The sequence below is a fragment of the Equus przewalskii genome, chromosome 13 (genome assembly GCF_037783145.1).
Source record: "Equus przewalskii isolate Varuska chromosome 13, EquPr2, whole genome shotgun sequence".
In the NCBI taxonomy this organism is placed as follows: Eukaryota; Metazoa; Chordata; class Mammalia; order Perissodactyla; family Equidae; genus Equus; species Equus przewalskii.
The window spans coordinates 85369648-85397171 of NC_091843.1; the positions used below are offsets into that span (position 1 = coordinate 85369648).

The following is a 27524-nucleotide window of genomic DNA, read 5'->3' on the forward strand; positions in this document are numbered from 1 at the left end:
ATTAACTAGTGGTTTTTGGTTTTGTTTGTTGGTTTTGTTTTAATAGAAGTTGACTAAAGCAAAAAGAATCAATTCAAACATCAGTGACTTTAGCAACTGATAATACATAAATGATTTACAGACATGGACAGAGACCAGGCCAAGTGGGATCTGCTTTATGGAGAAAGCAAAGCGACATCATTAAAGGTTTTCTGTTTTGTTTTTCAGTCAAAGCCCTCTCTGGTTACAGGGAAACATCAGGGAATACTTTCCCAAGTAAAAGAATCTTGTTTGACTTGTGCTCTGAAGGATAAAATGCATAAACTAGGCAAAGTGGGAAGAAAAGATTGGGTCAGAAAGACAGACAGGTATGTCCACAAAGATGATAAAATAAGGTTAACAAACTAGAGAGAGGGAACACAATGGGAGACACTAACAGACCACAATGGCCCTGATTTACACTATGGCTGTGAGAACAGTTTGGATGGGGGACCAGAGCGGACGCAGAGAGATGACTTCACAGGCTCCTGGGTCACTCCATCAAAGCTGGTGGTAGCTTAGATTGGAGGAGAGAAGCACAGATTCAAGAAATGCTTTGGAGATAAAATCAACAGGACTTGATGAAAGATTGGGTTTTAGGGCAGAAGGAATTATGGATGACCACTAGGTTTCTGGCATTCACTGAGGCAAAGAACACAGTAATACAAACAGGTTTTCAGAGGCAAAGATTACAGATTCAGAGACCCTGCACCAAATTGCTTTTTAGATATCCAAGTGGACAGGTCATATAGAGGCTGCAAAATGTCCAACACAGACTTTATCTTTAAGAAGTCTACAATCTTACTAGAGAAACAAACCAATACACATAAAAGTAAAATATTGATTGTAAAAGACAGTAAAAGTTCAGAGAAAAGACAAATCAGAGTGGGCTAAAGCAGTTGAAAAAGGTGTTCTAAAACTAGGATTTGAACTGGGTCTTGAAGGATAAGAGGTGCTGGACTGTTGAAGGACAGCAATTTATACCTGAGAAATCACATGAATTAAAGCATCGCAGATGAGAAATCTGGGTAGGAGAAGGGAGTGGCAGTGTGTTATCATGCTCCCTGAAGTAGGGGGTGCACACTAGGGAGCAGGCATCACATGAGTCTGTAAATGCCGTGCATTCTAATAAGCAGTGAAACCATCTATGAGTAGGAAAAAGAATGATGTATGTGGTCAATGTACCCTGTTTACCTCAGGGCCCGTTCCAGACCCACAGAACCCAAATCTGAATTTTAATAAGATTGCCATGTGATGAGTATACACTTCAAAGTTTGAGAAGCATTGCTTTTACTAAGTACCTTGATGTACTCATATTAACTATAATGTGAGGTTAAGTCTATGTAAAGTTATAGAAGTTATGTATTCAATTTCCAAATCTGTAGAATTCTGGTACATAACTTTTTTTCTTGGATCTAAAACCATTTTCTCCTCTCACTACATTTACTATTATTTTATATCAGATGAATCAGCACTATTTAAAGTAAAATTGAGTCAAAATTCTCATTTCTCACAGTTCAGTTATCCAGCATTTTTTGCTATTCTAAGAAAAAACCACTGTTATTACTAAAGCCAATCACAGAATGATCATCTTTAAAGGACAGGTCTAGAACGACATCAGCCTGGTCTCATCTCCAACACTGACCAGCATCTTACCTCCAGTATATATATGCGCCAGTCAATGAAACTGGATGTTTAAAGGCAATGGCCATTAAAATCATCAAATTAACTCTCTTCATTCTGATGACATGCTTACCTTCCTTTTTTTTAAAATTATAATTTGGCCTTTTATGCCTACAAAGAAACAATGAAGAAATCATAAAGATATTCTGGGTCTTCTGACAGAATTCTGCCTATTAATTTAAAAACTGGCAATTTAGAATCCAATTTAGAATAAACAGAAAAAGTGCAACAGAAATAGAACTCAATAAGCTGTTAGAATTTATATACAGAAACCAATAGCCCTTTTATGGTAAACACAAACAACCAGCAAGGATTCCATTTACAAGAACCACCAAAAGAGAAAAATACATAGGAATAAACTTAAATCTATTAAGAGCCATGTGAATAAAATGTTAAAAGGTACCAAAAGGTGATGTAAATAAATGGAAGACTAATAATAAAAATATCATTAAGTTATAAATTTCATGTGGTAATTGCCTCTTGACAGTTTTACGGCACAACAAAAGGCCAATTTTAAAACTCACATGGAAAAATACAAGGATAAAATAACAAAAAAAAATTTTATAAAGAACAGTAAATGTGGAGAGGAGCAATGGCCTTACCAGGTATTATAAACATTTGATATCAGGATCAAGCACAATGAAGTAGTAAGGAGTTCAGACATATGAAAATTTACTACACGGTAAGTGTGAATCACTGAAAAACTGTGGTAAATGTCACCTCATCAGGAAAAAAAATAAGTTGGATCCCTATCTCATTCCTTACACCAAAATAAATCCCAACTGAGTGAACAATTTAAATACAAATAAAATTATAAAAGTCAGAAGAGTTAAGGTTTGTTTTTGTTTTTTTCTTTAAACATTCTCTTCATGGGAGACTTTAAAGCACGACCCAAAATCCAGAAACTATCAAGAGACTAATAAACTCTGCTGCAAAAATTTTAAACTGGCTACACAGACATAAAAAATAAAATCACGAAACAAAGGACAAAGGAAAAATCACAACACACAATTTCTGTAGTCAAACAACACAATAAAAAAATAGGTAAAGAATGAAATGGGTTCACAGAAATGACTCCTGAGAAAATGAAGACTCACTCATTAGAGAACTGAAAAGTAAATTACAAACTAAAACTTTTCATGGATAAGATCAAAAAAGGCTTTCAAAACAGTCTTCTGTTGAAAAGGATACAGAAACAAAAGGGGGGAATGTTTTGTTTGAAGGAGTGTAAACTGGCACTTTCTCTATAGAAAGCAATTTAATCAAAATGCATATTCTCTTTGACCCACCAATTCTTTTCACAGAAATTTATCCTATACATACACTTGCACATGTGGGAAAAGATATGCTATTTTAACAGCAACAGTAAAGATCAGGAAAAAAAACCTACATTAAAACAAATCCATCCGATGGAATATTATTTAACATTAAAAGAAATACAGCCTGTTAAGAGAAAAAAACTGAAGATATGTAACAGAATTTATAGTATGCTACCATTTGAGTTGTTATAAAGGTGGGGAGTGGGGCCAGCCCAGTGGTGTAGTGGTTGGGTTTGCACGCTCCACTTAGGTGGTCTAGGGTTCACAGGTTCAGATCCCAGGCATGGACCTACACACTGCTCATCAAGCCATGCTGTGGCACTGTCTCACATACAAAATAGAGGAGGACTGGCACAGATTTTAGCTCAGGGCCAATCTTCCTCAAGCAAAAAGAGGAAGATTGGCAACAGATGTTAGCTCAGGGCCAACCTTCCTCACAAGAAAAAAAAAAAGGTGGGGAGCATATATGGCCTATATATCTTTGCATGTGTGACTGAATCTGGAAGATGCACAAGAAACTCTTTTGGATGATTGCCTCGGAGAAGAGGAACCAGAGACAGGGTAATGGCAGTGGGAGGGGAGAAGATACAATCTATCAAGTTTTTTAAAGGAAGTTTTTTAAAGGAAGGTTTTATACTCACTCTATTCCTTCTCCACTTTCCCACCCCAAAGGTATTCTGGCTTATTCATCAAAAAAGGAAAATTAAATGATCCCCTTTGCCATGATATGTAAAACTACAGATACAACTTTTCCAAAAGATGAAGTATGAGAAATATGAAAATGATACATGCTTCTCTTCCTGTGTCCATGTATTATTCATAAGTAGCTAAATCATTGTTGAATCATCTATTTTAAGCTACAATTGAAAAGCAGGATTTTGAAAGTAACAGCAGCTGCTGTGAATGATCAATTCTAATCACAGCACTCTTCTCAAGTCCCAGAATCAGTTCTAACTGGTGGCAAAGGTGCCTCCTCCACGGCTTACCACTGCCAGGCTGCAGCACATCAGAAACATAATAACCAGATTGAGAAAGACAGGACAAGAAAACTGAAAAGAAAAAAGTGAATGTGTAACAGCAACAAAACAATGATAGTCTTTACAATGAATTATAAACTATCCTTTTATAGTTTTAAAGGCAATAATTCTACATTCACAGAAGCTCTTTATCTTTTATTCCAGTTGAAAACGGAACACTTTCTTTAAGATAATGATTTTATGCCAAGTTTGAGGAATAGCAAAACTGATAAAAGAATGAGGAATAAACCCAAAAGGGTAGCAACAACTCTCAATAATAAAGTTCCCCTGAGTCCTTACAAGTGATCAAATGCCACGATTCAATAGTAAGACAATCCTCAGACACTAGGCTTCTTTTGAGCTCTTCTTACAGAGACACAAAGTAAATGTAATGCACCAGTTGGATACTATTTTCTGCCAACACAAAACATCAAATCACTATATACTTGTTAATTAAGTCACAATACCACTCTGCACAGACATGTGCAATTGACAGGACAGAAAATCAGTTATTCTATTCAAATATTAACATATTTATATATCATGTTCCACATACCTTTTATCCCCAAACAGAACAGCACTTTACAAAGCTATTATGCAGCAACTAAACTTAATACTCTTGCACAGAAGCCCAAAGCATCTCACCTAACACTGCTAATTTATTAATTTGTCTTCTTTGTTATAAAGTTTCATGTTTTTCCAACAGCAGACTATCTTAAAACCAATTACAGCTTCAATTGGCAATCTATTTTAATCCAAGTATCTGAAAATAATCTCCAAGTAAAATGCATTCTAAAACTTCAAAAGATACAATTTACTAAGCATTAGACTTTTTAGTCTAAACCACTTCCCATAATTCATAATAATTCAACTAGTAAAAATATAATCACTAAACTGTTACAGTAACATAACTTAATTTTCTATTTTGCTAACCAAAACTGAGGAAATCCAAAGAATAAACTGAGCTGCAGACTTTTGCAGGTTATGAACTGTGAAATGTGTAAGGTGTTATAAATAAGGCACCCACAAAAAGAGGAGAAAGATACTGAAACCAGAGTCATATTATTTAGGATTAAGGATGTTTGGGATGTATAGGGAAGGCTTGAATTTAAAATGTGGAAAATGCAGGTTTGCTAAATCTGAAAAGATTCACTGATGGACACAAACTCAATCAGAATATAGACGGATCTGAATGACAAACATGCACGCAAAGGATGATCACAGAAGGGCTCAGGTACAATCAACACAATATAGAGGTGCTCACAGCAGGATGCAGAGGAGAGGAGGGAGAGGCAGGGAAAAGGGGTCCAGAAAATAGAGTTGAATTATCTCTGCTTCAATATCTTACACACCTCACATGTAATTTTAGAAAGTTATTTTGCTCTATTGATTCACTTAAAAGAAATGAAGAATTGTATAAAGCATTAATTAAGTACATTAGCCTAATAAGTACAACACTTCTTCCTTTCCTTTCTTTCTAACTTCCCTAATGGATACCTTTCTTGCCTCCCCGATCTAATCCTGACAAGAACTAGGCTCTTCAACTAGGAGGTCTCAATTATCTGATATTTGAAACAAAACACTGTTTACTGCAAAATTTCCCTGGGGCAAGGATGCACAACTTTTATCAGATTCTTAAAGGAGTCAGCGACAATAGTTTAAAAAAATATTTTTTCAGGACTCCCTATAATCACTGAAACAGAGAAGACTGCAAAACAACTCTGTGCCACTACTTCTTTCCCCAGTCCTACTCGACCTGGTTTCTAACGCAGTGACCAATTACAAATAGAGGAGGAGAGAGGAAGAAGACACTTCCTGCCCTTAATTATGGAGTCCCCATCCTGTATTTTGCCAGTCAGAGTTCTAGGGTCATCTCTCTGACTTCAGGATCATAGGACTGCTAAAATCCTTGAAAATCTTGGCATAATTTTTACAGTTCTAGATATAAAATTTAGAACCTATACACTCCTATGCATAGTTTCATAACTTTCTTCCCTACTCTAATGTGTCAAACTCAAGACTGAGTGCCTCATTTTTTTTAATTAGGAAGATGTTTAAGCAGCAACATAAAATCTATAAATAATATCTTAATCATTAAGGTATTATTAAGACATGCAAATAATTATTTGCTGGTGAAAAGGTGTGACTCAGGACTAGCATTGGGGTACTCAGATGGGAGAGGCCTATCCCAGCAATGAGACTGGATCTGTGGCCCTGGGAACTCCCCGAAGGTGTACTGGGTTTGCTTTCTCAACTGACAAGGACGGACCAAGGACACACACATTTTCCACATTCAGAAAACACACTGCCCAACTCTGTTCTTGTGTTGTAAAACTGCTGAATCATTTTCATGTTATTTCTATATTAATCATTGATTATTTGTCAACAACTGTTAAAGCTGAAGTCCAATTTTAGAAAGTGTAAGGGTTACTGACAGTAATGACCCATTCTGATATTTAAAAAGTTGACTTTTTCAGGTTCCTTACTTCACAGAGAAGTGGTAAATCTGATTTCATTCTACTCCTAGGGAAACACATACCTTTAGTCAATATTTTAGCCACATGAACACATGTCATCTACAGAAACCAACTTTTAAATGGATCAAAGAACATCTACTAGGCACCTACTATATACAGAAGCACTGGGGGATTTGAAGTATTAGAAAACAATATGAACAAAATTTATCTTTGTCTCTTAGGGGCTTACAATGCATTTTAAAGGGCAAGAGGGGTCCTTAAAGAGAAAAACACAAGGCAGCACTTGAACAATATGAACTGTAGGTAACAAAGGCCTCTCTGACCTCCGAATTTCTGCAGAAATTTCTCTGATTTCTGACAGGAGGGGCACTTGATCTGGCCTTGGAAAGAAGGGTTGAACTTAGACAAGCAAAAGGGAAGACTTGGCGGGGGGGGGGGGGAGGGGGGCGTTGCAGTCCTGTACAATGGAGCAAAGACAGGTGTATGGTGAGTTCAGAGAATATTGGGCAAAAGTCTTGCTTAGAATAATGAAAGGTTCATGCAGAGAACAGAAGAGATAAGACTGGCAGGATAACCAGAATGTGGATGACTCTGAATGCCAGGAATGTGGACTCTGTCAATAAGCAATGGAAGAAGTTCAGTTTAGCGTTATTTGTGTGAGGCTGGAGAGGTGGGAATGAAGGTGTGCAAAGTAGTGCTGTAAAACAGTTTTGGAGCAAGGTATAGAAAGCCTACGTTGCAAGGAAGACATTGGAAGAAAGCTAAAACCAGTCCAGGGATGAAACAGTGAGAGATGAAACTGAGATGGGTGCAGGAGCAACATGGGAAAGCAGTAACTAACAAGAGTGATTCCTTAGTTCTTCAGTTCTAAAATTCACATCTAATATTTCTCAACTGGTATGCATTTACAAATCAATGTGAACACAGTGTTTCTTTTCCCACATTGAAAACACCTGTCATAAAATGGATCATGTGTCATAAGCAATGGCTTCTTAGAACCAACACACACCAGATTTGGAAGAACTGAATAGTTCTGGGAAACAGAGGAAGGGAGGCAGTTCCAGAGAAACAGCAAAGACCCATATTAAAGGTGGCTGCTTCAGGTAGAGCCACAGACCCAAGTGAGGCATGGCAGCTGGAGGATGTGAACTGGATAAATGGAATGAGTAGGAGACCAACAGGACATCCACGTGCAAGGGGAAGTCGGAAATACAGGTCTAGTCCTCATCTGGGGTGAGGGTTGACCACAGGTCAGAAAGAGAGTAAAACTTCACTTAATATTTTAAAATGATCCCAGGGGAACACAAACAAACATGCATAGATATCAAACACTAACTGGGGAAACAACCTATGCATACATTACGTAGGAAACCGATAAAAATCAACAATTTACAAAAACTAAAAAATTATATCTCCAAAAACCTTGACCTGTGGCACAACAGTGATGTGCTGCAATCCTCCACCAATTCTTCCATTGGACTTTCCAAGATGGCTACTTGACCATGAGGGTATTGCAGAACATCCAGCCCTGCTGTACTTCTAAGTCATTAAGTTTAAAAACAGGTTTAGGACTATCTCCAGAAAAGACCATTTGCAATAACAGCGCTGTTCTTTGGTAAAGACTGGAGTAAGCTTGGCACATATTTCCTATAACGGCTTCACATTTCAGTAAGTAAATATTCTGAGACTAGTTCAGCTAGCCAGCTTACTTATAGTTACACATACAATTGGGGAGCAAGATGAAGCAAAATCTACATTTACCATCTAGTAACCCTGTATACCAAAGTGCTGGACCTTCCTTAGGAAAAGAATACTTACAAAATGCAATATTAGACCTACAGAATAAGAAAATAAAATATTATGTTATTTATAATAATAAACAAATAACCAAAGATATGCCCAATTGTTTTAAACCACATTAATTTTCCACTCCTTTGCAACCAATGTGAATGGAAATTCTCAAACTGACTTGTAAAAGAAATCAGCATATGCAAATACCTAAATACCCTTCCTAAGGAGGGTGACCTAAGCATCGTGAGTTGTTCCCTTACTCTCTCCCCTTTAAGTTAGAACTAAATGGACATTAATGAGCAGAGGATTCCCCACACAGCACAAAAGAACACCTGAGAGATCCACGGAGCTATTCATCTGAAAGTGAGTGAACTGGATCCCCAAGAGGCAGTGGAACTAGGTGGGTGCACCCTTTCCCCTCCCTGGTGACAGTGAGCCAGGTGGCAGATCCTCACACAGCAGCCAGTGCAACTGTAAGAGGAAGTGAGGACAGCCTGGCCTGAGCGAACAATTTCAGAGTCTCCAGAAACCAATCTTGAACTCACAGAAATTTACAATCTAAATGAAAGAATTCAAAATAGTTATCATAAAGAGACAGGTTACAAGAAAAGTCAGAAAGACAGTTCAATGAGCTCAGGAGTAAAATTAATGAGTAGAAGAAATAATTCACTAAGGAGAGTGAAACTCAAAACAAACCAAACAGAAATTCTCGATATGAAGAACACAATTCATGAAATAAAAAATAATCTAGAATCCATAAAAAGCAGAGCTGACATTATGTAGGACAGAATTAGTAATTTAGACGATTGAAATACAGAAATGCTTCAAGTGGAGGAGGAGAAAGAACTAAGATTTTTTAAAAGTGAAGAAATCCTCTGAGCAGCATCCAACTCAATTAGGACAAGCAAGATAAGGATTATAGGTATTCCAGAGGGAGAAGAAGGGGAAGATGAGGAGAAAGGAGCAGAGAGCTTGATCAAAGAAATAATAGCTGAGAACTTCCCAAGCTTTGGGAAGTAACTGGACTTACAAGTACAGGAATCCAAGAGAACTCCTAATTACATCCATACAAAAAGACCTTCTTCAAGGAATATAATATTAAAACTGGCAAAAGTCAAAAGTCAATAACAAAGAAAAAATATTAAGGGCAGCAAGGCAGAAGAAAATAACCTACAAAGGAACCCTAATCAGGCTTTCAGCAGAAACAGGCTAGGAGACAATGGAATGATATATTCAAAATACTGAAAGACAAAAACTTTCAGCCAAGAACATTCTATCCAGCAAAACTATCTTTCAGATATGATGAAGAAATAAGAGCATTCCAAGATAAACAAAAGCTGGGAGAGTTAATCACCACTAGACCTCCCTTAAAAGAAATGATGAAGGAAGCCGTCCTACCTGTAACAAAAAGGCAAAAGTTTACAAAACCTTGAGCAGGAGATAAATAGAAAGAATCAGAAAATTGCAGCTCTATATCAGAAAAGGTCAGTCAACAATTATAAAAGACAAAGGGAAGGAAAGCATCAAAAATAACTATAATCACTTCAAAACAATCTCACAACACAGAAAAGAATTTGTGACAACAATAACTCAGAAGGGGAAGATAAAAGGGATGGAATCTGCTAAGTCTAATGGCGGTAAAAAGTTATCAGAAAATGGACCATCTCATCTATGAGATCTTTTATACAAACCTCATGGTAACCACTAGACAAAGAATCAAAACAGAGACACAAATCATAAGTAAAGAGAAAACTAAGAAAACCATCACAGAAAACTGCCAAACTGAAATGGCAGTCAGAAATACAAGGGAAGAAAAACAATGGAAATACAGAACCACTGGAAAACAAGAGACAAAATGGCAGTATTAAGCCCTCATATATCAATAATCATTCTAAATGTAAATGGATTGAATTCTCCAATCAAAAGACAGAGAGCGGCTGGATGGATTAAAAAACAAGACCCAACAATATGCTGCCTCCAGGAAACATACCTCAGCTCTAAAGACAAACATAGTCTCAGAGTGAGGGGATGGAAGAAAATACTCCAAGCAAACAGCAAGCAAAATAAAGCAGGTGTTGTCGTACTTGTATCAGACAAAGCAGACTTCAAGATAAAAAAACGAAAGACAAAGACAGGCAGTACAGAACGGTAAAAGGGACATTCCAGCAAGAGGACATAACATTTATGAATATATACACACCTAACACAGAAGCACCAAAGTATATAAAGCAACTACTAACAGACCTAAAGAGAGAAACCAACAGCAACATAATAGTAGAGGACCTGAACACCCTAAATGAAACATCAACGGATAGATCATCCAGACAGAAAGTCAACAAGGAAACAGTAGCCTTAAATGAAACACTAGACCAGATGGGCTTATACACAGAACATTCCATCCAAAAACAGGAGAATACACATTCTTCTCAAGTGCACATGGAACAGTCTCAAGGATAGACCATATGTTGGGAAACAAAGCAAGCCTCAATAAATTTAGGAAGTCTGAAATCATATCAAGCATCTTTTCCAACCACAATGCTATAAAACTAGAAATAAACTACTAGAAAAAAGCTGAGAAAGCCACAAATATGTGAAGACTAAACAACATGCTACTGAACAACCAGTGGATCACTGAAGAAGTCAAAGAAGAAATAAAAAAATACCTAGAAGAAAATGAAAATGAAAACACAACATATCAACTCCTACGGGATGCAGCAAAAGCAGTACTAAGAGAGAAATTTATAGCAATACAGGCCCACTTCGACAAACAAGAAAAAAGTCTCAAAAAGCAATCTTAAACTACACATAACATTACTAGAAAAAGAAGAACAATCAGCCCAGGGTTTGCCAGTTCAGATCCCGGGTGAGGACATGGCACCGCTTGGCAAAAGCCATGCTGTGGTAGGTGTCCCATGTATAAAGTAGAGAAAGATGGGCACAGATGTTAGCTCAGGGCCAGGCTTCCTCAGCAAAAAGAGGAAGACTGGCAGTAGTCAGCTCAGGGCTAATCTTCCTCAAAAAAAAATTTTTTTTTTAATTAAAAAAAAAGTCCAACGTCAGCAGAAGGAGAGAAATAATAAAAATTAGAGCAGAAATAAATGAAACAGACTTAAAAAACAGTAGAAAGGATCAATGAAGCTAGGCACTGGTTCTTTGAGAAGATAAAATTGACAAATCTTTATTTAGCCAGACTAAGAAAAAAAGAGAGAAGGCTCAAATAGAATTAGAAATGAAAGAGGAGAAATTACAATGGATTCTAAGAGAATACTATGAAAAACTATACACCAACAAATTGGATAACCTAGAAGAAATGGATAAATCCCTAGACTCATATAGCCTCCCAAAAGTGAATCAAGAAGGAACAGAGAATCTGAATAGACCGATCACAAGTACAGAGATTAAAACAGTAATCAAAAGCCTCCCAAAAAACAAGTCCAGGACCAGATGGCTTCTCTGGAAAATCCTACCAAACATTCGTGGAAGATTTAATAACTACCCCTTCTCAAACTATTCCAAAAAGTTGAATAAGACAGAATGCTTCCTAACTCATTCTGTGAGGCCAACATTACCCCAATACCAAAGCCAGAGAAGGACAACACAAAGAAGGAAAAGGCCAATATCACTGACGAACACAGACACAAAAAACCCTCAATAAAATATTGGCAAGCTGAATACAGTAATACATTAAAAGGATCATACACCATGATGAAGTAGGATTTATACCACGGGTGCAGAGACGACATGCAGAAATCAATCAATGTGATACACATTAACAAAAGGAGAATGAAGGTAGACCATTATCTTACACCATGCACAAAAATTAACTCAAAATGGATTAAAGACTTGAAGGTGGGGCTGGCCCAGTGGCGTAGTGGTTAAGTTCACACACTCTGCTTCAGTGGCCTGGGGTTTGTGGGCTCATATCCCAGGCATGGACCTATGTCATTCATCAAGCCATGCTGTGGCAGCATCCCACATACAAAATAGAGGAAGACTGGGAAGATGTTAGCTCAGTAACAATCTTCCCCAAGCAAAAAGAAGATTGGCAACAGACGTTAGCTCTGGGCCAATGCTCCCCTCCAAAAAAAAAAAAAAAAGCATACTTAAAAAAAGAAAGCAAGCAGGAATCACTCAGGCTTGGATGTGAATTCGGTTTTCTTACACACTAGATATATTATCTTAAGCAAATTTATCCAATCTCTTTCAACCTGTTTACTGTAAAATCTCTACCTCTTAAGTTGATAAGGATACTAATATTAATAAGTTAGCATTTATAAAGTGTTTACTGGGTACATGGCACTGTTCTAAGTACTTTACATAAAACCTATTTTTAAATCAGTCTGTGAGGCAGCAGCATTAGTCTCCTCACTTTACGGATGAGGAAGCTAAGCCCTGAGAGAATTAGGTAGGCCCGAATTCACAAAGCTATCAAATGGAGGAGCCAGGACTCAAACTCATTTGAACCCTACCTCTTAACTCCTATCTACATAACCCAGCTAATGACTGTACAGATCTCCACAGTGCCTGATCCACAGGAAGCACTCAGTAAAGGCTAGTTATTGTGATGACTGAAAACTGGAGCCTCACGTCCTTCTGCACACATAGCTGGCTCTAGTTATGGCCACCCCTGTGTCAGTAAAGAGCACAGAGACTCATCTAGGGAGGAAGATGAAGAGGAAGACAGGCTTAAAAAAATAATTTTAGTAAGTAAATATTCATTTTGTAAGTTTAACTTTAGTAAGTTATCAAAAACTGATGGGAAAAGTCATTTTAATACTAAAAACCATAGGGGAAAGCACAAAAAAAACCCTTCATGTACAAATAACGAACAAACTGAAGATGAGGAAACAAAAAAGCAGGGGGAAGCATTACCTCCTGCCCTAACCTAACGCCCTCCGCACCCAACAATGAATTAGGGCTTTTTCAAACTCCAGCACCATTAGAAGTGCTGTGATCTAAACAGTCACCTCACTGCAGGGAGGCCGAAACCTGGACACAAGCAACAAGGGGCTCAGGTCCCAACCCTGGGCACACTGTGCCTGTAAACTACCCTGGATGCTTGAAAAGGACACCATAACCTCACTTTACAAACGGGAAACTAAGGTCCAAAGAGGGTAAATGAGAGCCTAACGTCAAACAACTAAATCAGAATCAGGACAAAACCACCGACTCTCCCAAGCCATGTCCAATCAATTTTCTTTCCACTACGCATGGCTTAAAGACGTGCAGTGAGACGCTTCTTAAAAAGCACCCTGCCTCGACTAATTCCCAGCAGCAGGATGCCTCAGGAACCAGTTTTATTTAAAATTTCTTCCGGAAGAAAATGACCATCCTTGTTTACCACTGTATTCTCCCTGTGCCTACAGAACTTGAATGCACTAGTAATCAGCTGAAGAAACCAAGCCCCAAGCAATCACACTCAAACCTTAAAGTTACAAATAAAACCCTAAATCATTAAAGGAACTTCACACTTTTATCCATAAGACCATTCTCCCCTATAAAATGCCTAGCCCATCAGGCCTACTTTTTATCTTATAGCCTATTCTAAAAAACCTTCACTATAGTCTGAAAAGAATCTAATGTATGAAAAGCATAACTATATATAATTTAAAATTCAATGACAAACATAAAAAGGCAATCCTCACATTTAAGAAAACTCACGAAATTTTCTAGCTTTTTGCTGAATGAATCCTTCCTTGCCCTGTGCAGTTTTAGTAAGCTAGATACTCTGTAGGCTCTGTACAGCCTCCGTAAGGCTACTTGGTATTAACAGTCCCCTACAGGAAGCCTGAAAAGCCAAATGAACTTCACTCCCTCTAACAAAAATCAAATAGCACCAAGAACGATTACTTAGTCTTCACTGTCTATGTCTCTTACCCTTGCAACTTAATTTCTCCCCTGTCAATAACTGAGGGAACTGGGCAGATCCAGAGGGAGCTGATTCTGACTTGTTCAAGAGTAAAAAGAGCCATGGGAAACTTCCCATTACAAAAAAAATAAGCACACATATATTTAACCATCACTGGAAGGCCACCTTGTACTTCCAAGTCCCACTTCCAACAATATTCTACAGTCAGTAAGGTCAAATAAAGTAGCAATGGGGAAGAGCGAGAGACTGATTGAAGTCACAGGTGAAGATCTGGGGAGCTCAAACCAAACCTAACCTCCCACTCACCTTCTCCTTCAACACACACACACACACACACACACACACACACACACACACACACACCTTTGTACTCACGTAACTAAAGTGTTTGTCAAAGTTGGCCTTGTTTTATTTAGCACGGAGGAAACACACCCAATTTCATGTCTGTGCAGTGTCTGGTGGACTGGGCATCATGTGATATTAAACAGCCAGCAGAGAAACTACCACATAAATTAGTTATCAAAAGGCCGTCAACCTGAGGCCAGCCTCATGGCTGAGTGGTTAAGTTCACGCACTCTGCTCCAGCGGCCCAGTGTTTTGCTGGTTCGAATCCTAGGCACGGACCTAGCACTGCTGCTCAAGCCATGCTGAGGCAGTGTCCCACACAGCAAAGCCAGAAGGACCTACAAGTAGAATATATAACTATGTACTGGGGGGCTTTGGGGGGGAGAAGAAGAAGAAGAAGAAAAGAAGACCGGCAACAGATGTGAGCTCAGGTGCCAACCTTTAAAAAAAAAAAAAGGCTGTCATTCCACCACCAGTCTCCATGTTTCTGCTTTACAGAAATGCTAACCTAGATGCATAAATTCACCTTTTATTCTACACTTATCTCTTTTTTCAGTGATACGAAAAATGGCTAAAAGTTTATTTGGGCACAGGATTAAAGAAAACGATTAGTATCTAAGTCATTATTTTAACAGCTTCCAGCTTTCAAGTCTTTCATCATAACTTTGACGAAACCCCACTGAATTCACTTAGCTTCATTATTCATTAACTGTGTTACACAGTAACATAGCAGTCTGCACTATTTTTATGGGAATATATTATGATTAGACAAGACACCAAGCTGCACTGTTGACCTATCTCCCAGGTCCTAAAAGGCCAGAGCTCCCATACGTCCTTGACATGTAACATCCTGTCTTTCAATGCCTCGAGTCACTGCAGTCAAGAAGTGCCAGGCAGAACAGCTCTCTCCACTGCAACCACATTATGTCCTTCCCAAGCCTGCTTCCACTGTTCATACTTAGTCATGGGTCATGGCTCACTGGCTCAATGAAGGACCAGCATCCTAGAGCTCCTGAAAGACTGTCATTTCTCTAATGTGTCTACTGGAGTTTCAGCAGGGCTCCAGAGTTTTATAACTAATCTCAGTTTTCCAAGAAAATTAGGGAAGTTATAATTGGGAGGAGGGGCAGTAAGCAGTCTTCTTAGAGCTCCCTGCTCCTTCTCTTAAATAACCTCAGAAGTCAGGAGCTGTTTATAGCTGAGTCATTTTAAGAAACAAAGGGAAACAGTGATTGAACATTCTTGCCTAACATAAACCCATCCTTGCATCCAAGACAACCTGTTTCTTCTAACACACAACATGTGGACTCTGCCACACATCATACCTATCACAATTAACCTGAAATGTTAACAAATGAGTTATTCTAATTTAAAAGTCATCATTGAACTGACTGTTTAAATATCGACACTCCCACATTCTTAGGAGTGGAGCCTGTCATCCCTTCTAATGTCTTCAGGGAAAAAGGGCATGGCAGAAAAGGCACACAGTTGGATTAAGACAAATCTAGGTTTGAATCTGACTCTGGTCACTCCTTAGCTGTTTAACACTGGCCAAATCCATGTAACCTCGTTAAGTCTCAACTTCTGCTTCAGTAAAATAGGTACAAAACACCACTTATCCCAAAAGATTGTGGGGAGGATGAAAGGAGACAGGTAATGTGAAGTGCACAATATCTAAGTATTGCCAGTAAACATTAGTTACATTCCCCAAAGAAGTGTTGAGTTGAAAACTCTGGAGAATCCTTCATTACATGAAATAAGAAAACACATCCTAGAGGCCTCCTTTATAAGCCTCTAGACACTTATTTTTCATACCGTCTTACTTGAATCTGAAGATAATCCTTTAAGTATTTTCCCCATTTCCCTGTTTTAAAGAGGTTAAATAACTAAGCAGGTCACAGAAGTGGTGAGTCCAATTTGAACCCAGATCTTTTGGACTCCAAACACTAGGTGTGCTCTGTCTACTGCACGCCTTACACGGCTACTTTTAAAAACACATCATGCTCTCAAACAGTGGTTTCAACTGGAAAGAAGTTCAAATCAACTGAAAAGAAGTTCAAATTGAGCATAGTTTTATAAACACAATAAATTCCAAAGTGAACACTGATTTTTAGATCCTAACCAAGCCTACCATCATAGCTAAGCTTTACTACCTAAAGGACAATTAATCATTTCAAGAACAGTTATCCTTATAGAGAAACCATTGTTTACAAAGTCCAGGTCATCAAAGGTAACCCACAGTATGGGCCATCCATGCATACACACCCCTTAATAGGATCCTCAGCTCGAATCAACAACCAAGCCTACCACTGAAACCTCTCCAAGAGACCTTTGGTGGCACTTGATTCATTCAGGGATTGAGTACCTGCTGTATAAATAGCACTACTTACAGTAAATCCTTGTAAAAGTCCATGACAAACCTATCACGTAATAAATTTCACATTTCGTTTGTACTCAAGATTAAGGCCCTAAGTAGTATACAACGTTTAATTCTTATCTCATCTAAAAATAATTTCTCTTTAGCATTGTACAAATGGTAGCTCCTCCTAAACTATTATTTCCAGTCAGTTGACCAAAGTTGTGAATTATTAATAAAAACTTTTAGCTGAAAACCTAAGGTCTAATTCTTCAGTATTTCACAAGACAAGGATATAGGAGTACTTTCTATAACCCCATATTACAACATAACTGTATTCCAAAAATTAAACTCTAACAGAGGTATGCCCTAAGCTTACAAAGTAGGTAAGGCTTTCTCTCCAAAAACACAACTATGCCTAGGCATATAAAATTCTGCACGTTACTTAAAGTATCCCATTAAAGTTCATCAATAGCTCCCCTCAATTTATAGGGAACTCACCAACCCAGACAAAGACCTCCTATTTAGGAAGTTATACCATTTTAAGAGACTTTTCTCCTAGTTTTTAAATAGCATGGTCTCTTGAGGAATTTACATTTATCAATTTATAAAATTTCATTTACCCATAAGTTTACATTAAAAGGACACTTCTTCCAAATCCTTTAAACTCTTGCAATACTAAAAACAACTCTGGTGTCCTTTGTCCATTAATATTAAGAGTGCTCACAGATGTGTGGCCCTGAACTAGGGGTGCCAAGAAGAGAATTCCAAGATAGTGTCAAAGCCAGTGACCTTGAGAAGTTTACAACCTGGTTATACAGTCTGTTCTATTTAAAACAAACAAACAAAAAAACCCTACAATTTACTGATCATTTTGAACAAAAACAGGTATGATCTTTAAGCTGAAACCTCTAAGTGGATAGGAAAAGAATGCTGTAGAAAAAAGGACCAGAAAACAGATTCAAAGAAATTAAAGAAGGAAAAACATGACCAAAGGACTAAATTTTCTAAGTAACATATACCCAAGAACATGTTTGATTTACCAGATAATACTTAGCTTGAAAATCTATAGCCGGGGGCCGGCCCCATGGCGGAGTGGTTAAGTTCACCAGCTCTGCTTTGGTTTCGCCGGTTTGAATCCTGGGCACAGACATGGCACCACTCATTAGGCCATGGTGAGGCGGCATCCCACATGCCACAACTAGAAGGACCCACAACTAAAAATATACAACTATGTACGGGGGGCTTCAGGAGAAAAAGGAAAAACAAAATCTTTAGGAAAAAAAAAAAGAAAGAAAGAAAATCTATAGCCAATTCCACAAGTTAAGTCAATTTGAGAATTGGGAATAAAAAACACTGAATTAGATGTAATTACTAAACTCAACAGAATCAATAATACAAAAACAACATAACTTCTATAAAGATTTTACCTAAAAAAAGTTATTGCAAACTATTAGGATAGCAGCTGGGGAACAAAGCAATACATGGCTGGTGTGCTATACACCCCCATTACCATTCCGGTGGCAGACATCACTAATCAATCACACCATGCTTGCCCCACTGAACCTCATAATTCCAACATAACCTTCCAGCAGAAACAGGGTGGGCATTACAACTGAAACTATTTGTTGCCCTTGAAAGCTATTTTCTGTTCAAGTCACCTAAATAAAGCACCAAAACTCAACGTATTTAATGTTCAACGAATTTATAATAAATTTCATTTACTTTGAGTTGCTCTCCAAAACACAAAATCCTCTCTTTTTTTTGGTAAGGAAGATTGGCCCTGAGCTAACATCTGTTGGCAATCTTCCTCTTTTTGCTTGAGGAAGATTGTTGCTGAGCGAACATCTGTGCCAGTTTCCTCTATTGTGTATGTGGATGCCACTGCAGCGTGGCTTGATGAGAGGTGTGTAGGTCCGTGCCTGAGATCTGAACTCACAAACTCCAGGCTGGCAAACCGGAGCGCACAAACTTAACCACTATGCCACTGGGCCAGCCCCACAAAATCCTCTTTAAAACTTTAAATTTTTCTATTAAAGAGAATAAAATATGGGTAATATAATCTTAACTAGGAAAAGATATTCTTTCTAAAAAGTGTAAACGTAATAAACTCTTTTCTAGAAAACTGTAACTATATTTTTGGCACCCTTCATTTTTGACCCAATTTGAATTTAAAAAAACAGACAAAATTACTTTTTATGAGTATCAATAAATACCAGACATGCTATGTCATTTAGGGATAAAAAGTAGAAAGTTAAAAAAAAATTACAATATATATCTGTACATCAAGAGAAAGAAGCACAAACTCTCCCCTTGCAGTTTAAAAGAAATACAGGTTAACAAAACTCTAAAGAGAACATACGCGACCATTTAAGACTTCCGTCACTTCCTTCCAAAAAGAATTTAAGGCAGAACAGACTCCAGAAGTGAGATGATAAAAAGAGATAGAAAAACAGATCTCTGGGACTCTAAGATCACATTACCAATGGGTGATGTTTAGCATAAAGTAAACTTACAGAAAGGAGCGAAAACCTGGATTCAGGAAGTTGTAAGAGCACTGTGGGATAAGTGAGGAATAATTATTTCCTAACTCCTCAAGCCTAGCAAAGAAAAGTACGAAATATTCTACAAAGAAACCAGGAGGCTCCAGCTTCTTAGTCTTAATAGGAAGATTCAAGTATTATATAAACATAGGCAAGGCTAACAGATGACAACACAATGTCAGAAATACAGATACCATAAAAGGGGCCATTTCCCCACGCCAACTCCAACTTCAGTTGGTACTAAAACTAAAAACAATAAATTGTTTTGAGAAAGTATCTGTTAATGTCCATTACCAGAAACTAAGTATATCTTAGAATACTCTTTCAGTAAAGTTCTTTCAGCGGAAGCTAAGTAGGCACGACCTCAAATTATATACATCTTACACATTGTAGGGCTCCCTATGTATATCTACGCAGACCTTTCCTCCATTATTTTAAGGATTAGACAGTTTGAAAAGCTTCTGCATGGGTTTTACTCTTAAAGTATGAAAGTATAATAAACATTCCTGCCCAGGACCTTTCTTCTCCCTAAAACTGGAGTGAAACATGAGCCACCTGTAAAGACTTGAGATATTCCTACAGTGTGCATAAAACCTTTAAACCTACATTTGCATCCAATTGTCAGTTGGTGCTTTTTCATTTGGACAGGCCAATCATTCAGAGGAAAATGAATTTAAAAATTGCCTAAGTTGTTAAAAAACATACGACATTAAAAAAAAAAAAAGACCAACTTTGCTCCATAAGACAAACTATTTTGAGTAAACGAACACGACACCAGGAAAGAAGGGTTAATATCTGGGCACTTACTGCTGGAAAGAGCTTTAGGGGCAAAGAGAATGGCTCATCTAGCTTATATTTACGGGACACCCTTTTGCTGAGCGTCTTTAATCTTGCTGCATGTACTGAATAGTAAACAAAGCACTTATTACACAGAACCTATTTGATAAATGGGGCAGGAAATCTACTGATTTATCAAGGGGTCCTTCAGAGCGCCAACTAAGGAAAGCCACGGTTTTCCTACCACTAAAAGGAGGGAAGGGTGAGACAGGTCAGGATCCCATCTTCATCCTTTTCCCCCGTCTAGAAAAACAAGCGTCCCAAACGCGCACAGCCCAGACCCAGGCTCCGGCCCTTCGTGGTACGTAACCAACGGCGACGGCTGGAACCCAGACCAGCTTCCTACCTCCTGGATGCGCTTCCTGGCCCGCTGAAGCACTTCTTCGTAGCCCTTCTGCCGCAGCTCGCTAAGGCTTTCGTAATACTCCTCGGGGTCGTCGGTCTCGGTGAAGAGTACCTGGGAGAGGATCTTCCAGCCGCAGGTGTCCAGGCCGTGGCCCAGGTAGACCTGGAGCTGGTAACACAGTGTGTCGATCTCCTGCTCGCTCATCTCTGGGGCGCCCCCGAACAGCACGGTCCACATGCCCGAGGGCTCCTCGGGGAACAAGGGCAGGCACGGCTCCAGCTGCGAGTTCACGGAGCACAGCTGCTGGTGCACGGCGCGCAGGTCCTGGAAGGAGAAGAGCCCGGCCCAGCTGCACTCCTCGGCCGGGGACTCCAGCTCGGCGGCGGGCGGCGGCTGCTCCGCGTTCGAGAGCGCCAGAGACGCCGGGGCCGCCTCGTCCTCCCTCACCATCTCCAGCACCTCGATCTCCTCGGAGACCGCCCCGCAGGCGCTCACCACCCGCACGGAGGACGCCGGGGCCTCCCTGGGCGCCGGCGGGGCTGCGGCAGCGGCGGCCCCCGCTCCATCTCTGCCGTCGGATGCCCTCCGGATCGGGCTGGACCGGGCCCGCACTGGGCTCCTGAGTGGGCTCTCCGCCCCTCTGCCGGCCGGACTTCGCTGCAGCGGGTCCCCCCGAAGGCTGCGCGCGCTCCGCGGAGAGCCGCCCTCCGCCCAGGCCGGACTCCTCCGGGGCCCGGGGCTCCGGCCCAGAGGCGCAGAGCCAGCGGGCTCGGGCCGGCCCTTGCCCGCCGGGCTGCCCGGCCCGCGGGTCCCGTCGGACGCGGGCGCGCCGGGTTCGGGGCCCCCTCGCACCCCCGCCTGCTCCCGGGAGCCGCTCCTCTGCCTCTGGGCCGTCCGGTTGTGGCACGTTATGGCAAACTTGCCCTCGATCTCGTTCCAGGCCACGATGAAGACGAACTTGTGCTTCTCGCGCTCGTCGAACACATGGGGCCGCACGGCCACCCAGTCCGACTCGAGCGTCTCCTCGAGCGCGAACGACATGGTGGCTCCGGGGCAGGCCGCGGGGGAGGCGCCGCCGGCCCTGCCCGCCGAGGACTCACCGGCTGCTGCGCCGCGCCCCCCGCTCACCCGCGCCGGGCGCCTTCAGCCATCTTAGCGCGCCGGCCGGCTCCCTCGCTCGCTCGCTCGCTCGGCCCTCCGCACCCGGAGCCGCCGCGCTCCTTTGTGGCGCGGCTCGCGGGAGAGACAATACGCGTCCCCGGAGCAGGTAGTTCACATGGTCACGTGCGGTCGGATCTGTTTACAAGCCCGCGCTGCGGCAGCGCCTCGCGCCGCCCCGGCCGCCCCCCGCGCCAGGCCGCGGGGCTGCGTCTGCGGCGCCCTGGAGGGGAGGCGCGGGGTCGGCGGGCCGGGCGGCGGGCGGCGCCGGAGGCGTGTGTGTCCCCGCCACTCGCCTGGCCGACCTCCCCGCCCCTCGTCCTGCTCCTCTTCTCTGCCGCCCGGAGCCCGCCAGACGGACTGACGCGTCTCCTAAACTCTGCGCCTCAGCATCGCCACAATGTTGCCATTCGCCTGCTGACGTCGGCGGCTCCACGAGGGACGTAAACACGGGCACGTGCCGCACGCTGGTGACGCGGCGGCGGCGGCGGCGCGCACACTCCGCGCGCGCGCGCGCGCGCGCGCCGGCCACGCCCCTCGGCTTCCCCCGACCCCACCCCCACCCCGCCGCCCTCCAGCGGCCGCGCGCCCGACTCTTTCCTTCCTTCCGCGCCGCCGTCGTCTCCCCGGGGCTGCACTCGGCGATCGCCGGCTGCCAGCTCCGAGGGCGGTGAGAGGGGTAGGTGTACCCTGTGGGACAGGTGGCCTGGGAACCCAAGGAAAGAGGAACAAAGGCGGAGGAACTGAGCCTTTTCGAACTCCAGTAAATCAAAGGTACCCTCAGATGTAAATTTGCCTCCATCCGCCGGGAGGAAGTCGGGATGGCTGACATATTCAGAAAGAAGTATTCTGTTAACACGAACTCCGTGCTCAAGTTCATTGATTTCCCCGAGGCTGTTGGATTCTCCCCTAACACCCTTGAGACGGTCTAAGGTATGAAAGGAAGGTGTCTGAAGACAACCCAGTAGAACACCAAAATAAAATTAAATGAAAATGCCGTCATGTCCTAATAGTATGAATGTTTACATTTCGGTTCATCAGCGCTTTGCTGCTTCAGTTTCATCATTGTGTACTGTCTGTGAACCTCATTTTGAGGTCACTGGCTTGAGCCCTTTTGAAGTTGTAGTCAATAGAGTTCTCAGAATGTACATACAAAATAAAAAATCAGGTAAATCTGAAGGATTCTGCTATTCATACTGGACTATGATGAAACACATTCTTAAAATTGCCTAGTAATCCCATAATGCAGTTTATATTATTGCCCTTCTATGTCCTGTTAATGTCCGGTTCATACTGCAGGTATTCTGCATCCGCAGTAAAGTACAATGGGAATTATTTCTTCTTTGACTTTTATCCATATTTCTAAAATATATGCAAAACCATATGGGTTAACCATGCATCGTCAGCTACATTTACTTCAGTAATGTCCTGACATCTGAATAAATAGGTAAAAGTTTTAACCCTGTCACTCAGCTGGACGTTTTAGACCTATAGATCTGCTTTGACCAAAAAAAAGGCACTTTGGGCAGAGTGAGCAGAAGGGGAACAGGACTGGTTTTTAAACCCGTTTACAGTTTTTTATGTGGAACCACAAATTCTCAAAGCTTGCAGCTGAACTTGTGTGAACTCTCAAATGCAAATCAGAGATACACCTTTTGAAAGGCAGGAAGAAAGAAAGAGAAAACGCATTGCATATCTGTATCACTAGCTAAGCAAACAATAGCACGTTATAGAAAAATTCCCCATCTTTTCTGCTAAAAAGTTACTGCTAAAAGTTTTTCTGATAAAAAGTGATGACATCATCACTAGCTGTGTTTTTGTAATACATTATAGATAAGTATGAATAAAGAATGTGTTTATAGGAAATATTTTTATAGATAAGTATGAATACTAAGAATGAACAATAAAAGAATGTGTTTATAGGAAATATTTTTATTTACATGTATATTAAAATTGCAATATTTACCCACAGATATAAAATTGTCTTATCACAATAGTGCTAGAGAAAATTGGTTCGTGATCATATAGGTGTGAAGTATTTTTCCCCAATGCGCTGGCCACAGTGTTTTGTCAAAAGAGTTGTTTCAATGTTTCTCATTTCCTCTGTCTTAGGAATTGTTATCCTAGAAAGGGAAAGAAAGAAACCGAAATTCCCATGGCAGGTTACCATAGTACCAAACAATTCTTTATTTAGGTCTGTATCTGATTGTCAAGCAAGATCTTTGAGTGTATAAATTACTCCCTGGGGATAAGTAAAGCTACAGAAAAACCACATCCACCATACTAGCTTTGAAAGGGCTTGAAAATGATCATCTGTCTGGATTTTTTTTTTAACTGTTGAGGATGGTTAGGTAATCCGGGAAATGCTTTAACTCTTTCAGCCTTTCAATAAAAACTATAATAGTTTACATAGTGCTTTTCAAATTGCATAGCATTTTCCTGCACATATTCATTTAGCATCACAATAATCATATAATGTAGATAAGAAAGAAATGTCTTTAATTTTATATATGAGAAAATAGCAGTTCTGATTAGTCAGGTCACACCTCCCAGGATTGGGAGCAGGGAACAGCTTGAATTCAGGGGCCTCTTGGACACATCTGTTCCAGTTAGATTCTTCCAGAAGCACACACTGAAAAGAAGTTAGGAATGCCAAAGTTTATGGGGGTAACACCTGTGAAAGAAAAGGGGCAGAAGCAGGATTGGGCAGGCTACTCCAACAGGGAGCTCCGGAGCAAAGATTGTTCCTTAAAGAAGTTCCCCCACTGAGTGGAAATGGTTAGGCCTTGCTCAGTGGTTGACTGGGGACCCCTCTGAAAAAAGCATAGGATGAAAACCTGAAGCTGTCTGAAGATGCAAACAGCTGGGGACTGTCAGCTAACCACCCTCCCTGGAGCTGAGGAGTGAGTCCTTTCTTGAAGGAGGATCTGATTGGCGCATCTCCACATCTGCCACAGTTTACCTTGTGTCCCGTGTGGCTCCACTTCATAGCACAGTTGTGGAGCAGCTCTTCTGGGGTTCTGGTGGGCCTCTCTTCCTGAGGGGAAACTTAAAAGAGGGAATTTAGAGAGATGAACTATAGCCCCCATGGCTACAGGTGGTCTCATAACCACAACTGATACTCATTGTCTCTCTCCTCCACTAACTGTTCGAAAGTCCCTCACTCTCTGCTGGCCTCAGTGGCTCACATGGTGGTGTTTCCCAAACCATCCTTCCTGAGGGGCCTGAATTCCTGGTAATCTTACCCGTGTCTAGGCTCCATTACTACATCACTACATTTGTCACAATTAGGCAAGAGCCTTCCAAGAGGCACCCAAGTGGGTCAACTGAGTTCCATGGACGTTCCTCCCTGCTCCCATCATGTAACAGCAGCTCTGCCTGCTCCTGCTGATCAAGGTCAATTACCCCTGACAGAAGTGGTTCCTCTTCTTGCCTCCTGGTTCCTGGCCGCACAGAGCCCGGAGTGTCCAAGTGGAGCTGTAGCTTATTGTTCAATGGGATTTTTGCCATCCTCTGCCAAAAACACACCCTTTCTGGGGACCAGGACCTCTAACCCTGCAGAATCCAGAGCTGTGGGGACCCCTAGTGAGTCACTGAAAGTGATGGTAAGTGAGGCCACTCCTGCTTCCCTCCCTTGGTTCCTGGATCCATGAGTTTTCCCTCTTGGAGACATAGTGCCATATAAAGTTCTGTAATTCAGCATGTATCCACATCCTTAAGGATGGTACTCGCATCCTTGCAGAGTGTGGCATTTGAGCTGGTGCTTCAGCTGTACCTTCAGCACACCATACCAACTGTATTTAGCCAGCAGCTTTTAAATGACACAGTCTATGACATGGCCAGTGGGTCTCTAAAATGGATTCCCTTGCTGGATACTAAGTTGTTTCGTGTCTGTAGATCAGGCATTCTGTAAGTGGCTTGATAGTGGTGCTAGCTGAGGCACTGCAGGCAGAAGGGCAAACCCATACTCAGATTAAGTATCTATTCCTGTGAGAAAAATCTTTGGCTCTTCTAGGATGAAAGGAGCTTTTGCTACCAAGTGACCGGTTAATCTCCTTAAGGAGTAGTGCCATCCATACTAGGGGCTCATTATTGCTGTCCGTTGCTGGCAGGTTGAACATTCAAAGCAGGCAATCATTAGATTGGCCTTTCTAAGTGGGAGTCTGTGTTTTTTTGATCCATGCAAAGCCTCCATCTCTGCCACTGTGGCCATGTCATCTGTTTACCTATCATGTCAGTGAATGACAACTGGTCAAGTTATTTTGCCCTCTTGGTTATTTGATGCCCATGCTATGTGGGTGCTTTTGGGTGGGCATTAATATACAATACAAAAATCTTCACACCTTGTGCCTACTCTCGTATGTTCATCTACATGTCTCTTCTCCAGACCTCTTTGTCCCAGGTATTCTAATTTTTCTCCTTCCAGCCCATGACCATTCACCATTGTCCATGAGTCCATGTACGTTTTGACTTTTGGCCACTTGTTTCACACAAAGTGGGTGACCAGCTGCACCTCCAGAAGCTCTGCCCGTTGGGAAGATCTGTCTTTCAAACAGTTCTCATTACTGTCTTTCAAAGCCAATCGTGAGTAAGGTTATAATGCAGACAGCATCCACTTTTGGTTTGAGTAAGGCTATAATGCAGACAACATCCACTTTTGGTTTTCACCCACATACCAAATCAACCCATCTGTAAACCAAGCTAGGAGTTTTTCTTCTTCCTTCAGCTGGTTGGATGGGAGGCCCATATGGTCTTCACTGTGAGCTGAGGAGGGACACTGCTACACAATGGAAGCCACGATGGGACATGATGGATGCCATGGGATTCTGGACCCACTGCTCATGCTTCTTGTAATGTGATCTCTTCCTGCTCATGCTCAGTCCCAGATGTACCATTTCCATCTTATGATGGATTGCTACTGGGCCTATCTTACTTTATGACTGTTCCCAACTCACGATGAGCAATTCCAGAGTCAGGATCACTTGGTATCCCAACGTCAAGCGTTCCAGCTCTATCAGGGCCCATTAGCATGCTAGGAGCTGTTTAACAAAAGATATTTAATCCTCTGCTGCATATGGTGTGACCTTGCTCCATCACCCCAGAAGCCTGGGTTGTGATTCTTACACTGGGCCTTGCCATAAACTTCACACCGTATCTTTTTCTACTACTGATATCTCAAATATCATAGAATGTGCTGAGATTTTTGTTCTTGCAGCCAGCACCTGCTGCAGAGCGATTCTCTCCCCTGAGCCCTACTCAAAGCTGGCACCTTCCATATGGGCTGGAGCAGTTTTCCTATGTGTGGAATGTGTTGCTTCCAAAGCCCAAGGTGGCTTAACAGTCATTGTGCTTCCTTCATTTTAGTAGTGGATACGTGATGCAGCAATCTGTCCTTTACTTTGAAGGGAATGTCCTGGCATGTACCTGACCATGGGCTGTAGAGAAACTTTACTGAGTTGCCAATTACTTGAATTTTCTGGAGTTCATCTCCCTCCTTCTGGAGTGCATGTGTCTTACCAAGGTCTCTAGCGTGCCAGCACTCTTACTCATGTTGCCAGATCAGCACGATGTCATCATTGTAATGAATCAATACCATGTTCTGCAGTATGTCCAGATGGTCCAGATGTCTTCAAGCTAAAATGTTACAGATGGCAGAAGAGTTAATATGGCCCTGGAGCAAACTGTTTCTGATCTGCTTTCCTGGCTGGGATAGAAAAGTACACATTCACCAAATCAATGGCTGCATATTACATACCAGAGACCATA

The 27524-nt window shown here is 41.4% G+C and overlaps 1 protein-coding gene and 1 long non-coding RNA gene across 3 annotated transcripts in view; both read right to left on the minus strand.

Annotated features, from left to right (window-relative positions):
* The window catches only part of JMY (junction mediating and regulatory protein, p53 cofactor), a 104281-nt gene extending 82143 nt beyond the window's left edge, over positions 1-22138 (minus strand). The window contains exons 1-2 of one of the 2 annotated variants that reach the window (XM_070571545.1): positions 21492-21915; positions 20601-21339 (exon numbers count right to left, since the gene is read on the minus strand). In XM_070571545.1, coding sequence (XP_070427646.1) covers positions 20601-21050 — 450 coding nt within the window. In that variant the 5' untranslated portion in view covers positions 21051-21339; positions 21492-21915. Of the gene's footprint in view, positions 1-20600 lie in introns of both variants that reach the window. The other variant, XM_070571544.1, reaches the window with a different exon arrangement.
* Positions 22139-24240: 2102 nt separating this feature from the next.
* On the minus strand, positions 24241-25007 carry LOC139075358 (uncharacterized). Its single transcript, XR_011525707.1, has 2 exons — positions 24721-25007; positions 24241-24390 (listed from the first exon to the last, which is right to left on the minus strand). It is a non-coding gene; the product is annotated as an uncharacterized lncRNA (long non-coding RNA).
* Between the last annotated feature and the right edge of the window lie 2517 nt (positions 25008-27524).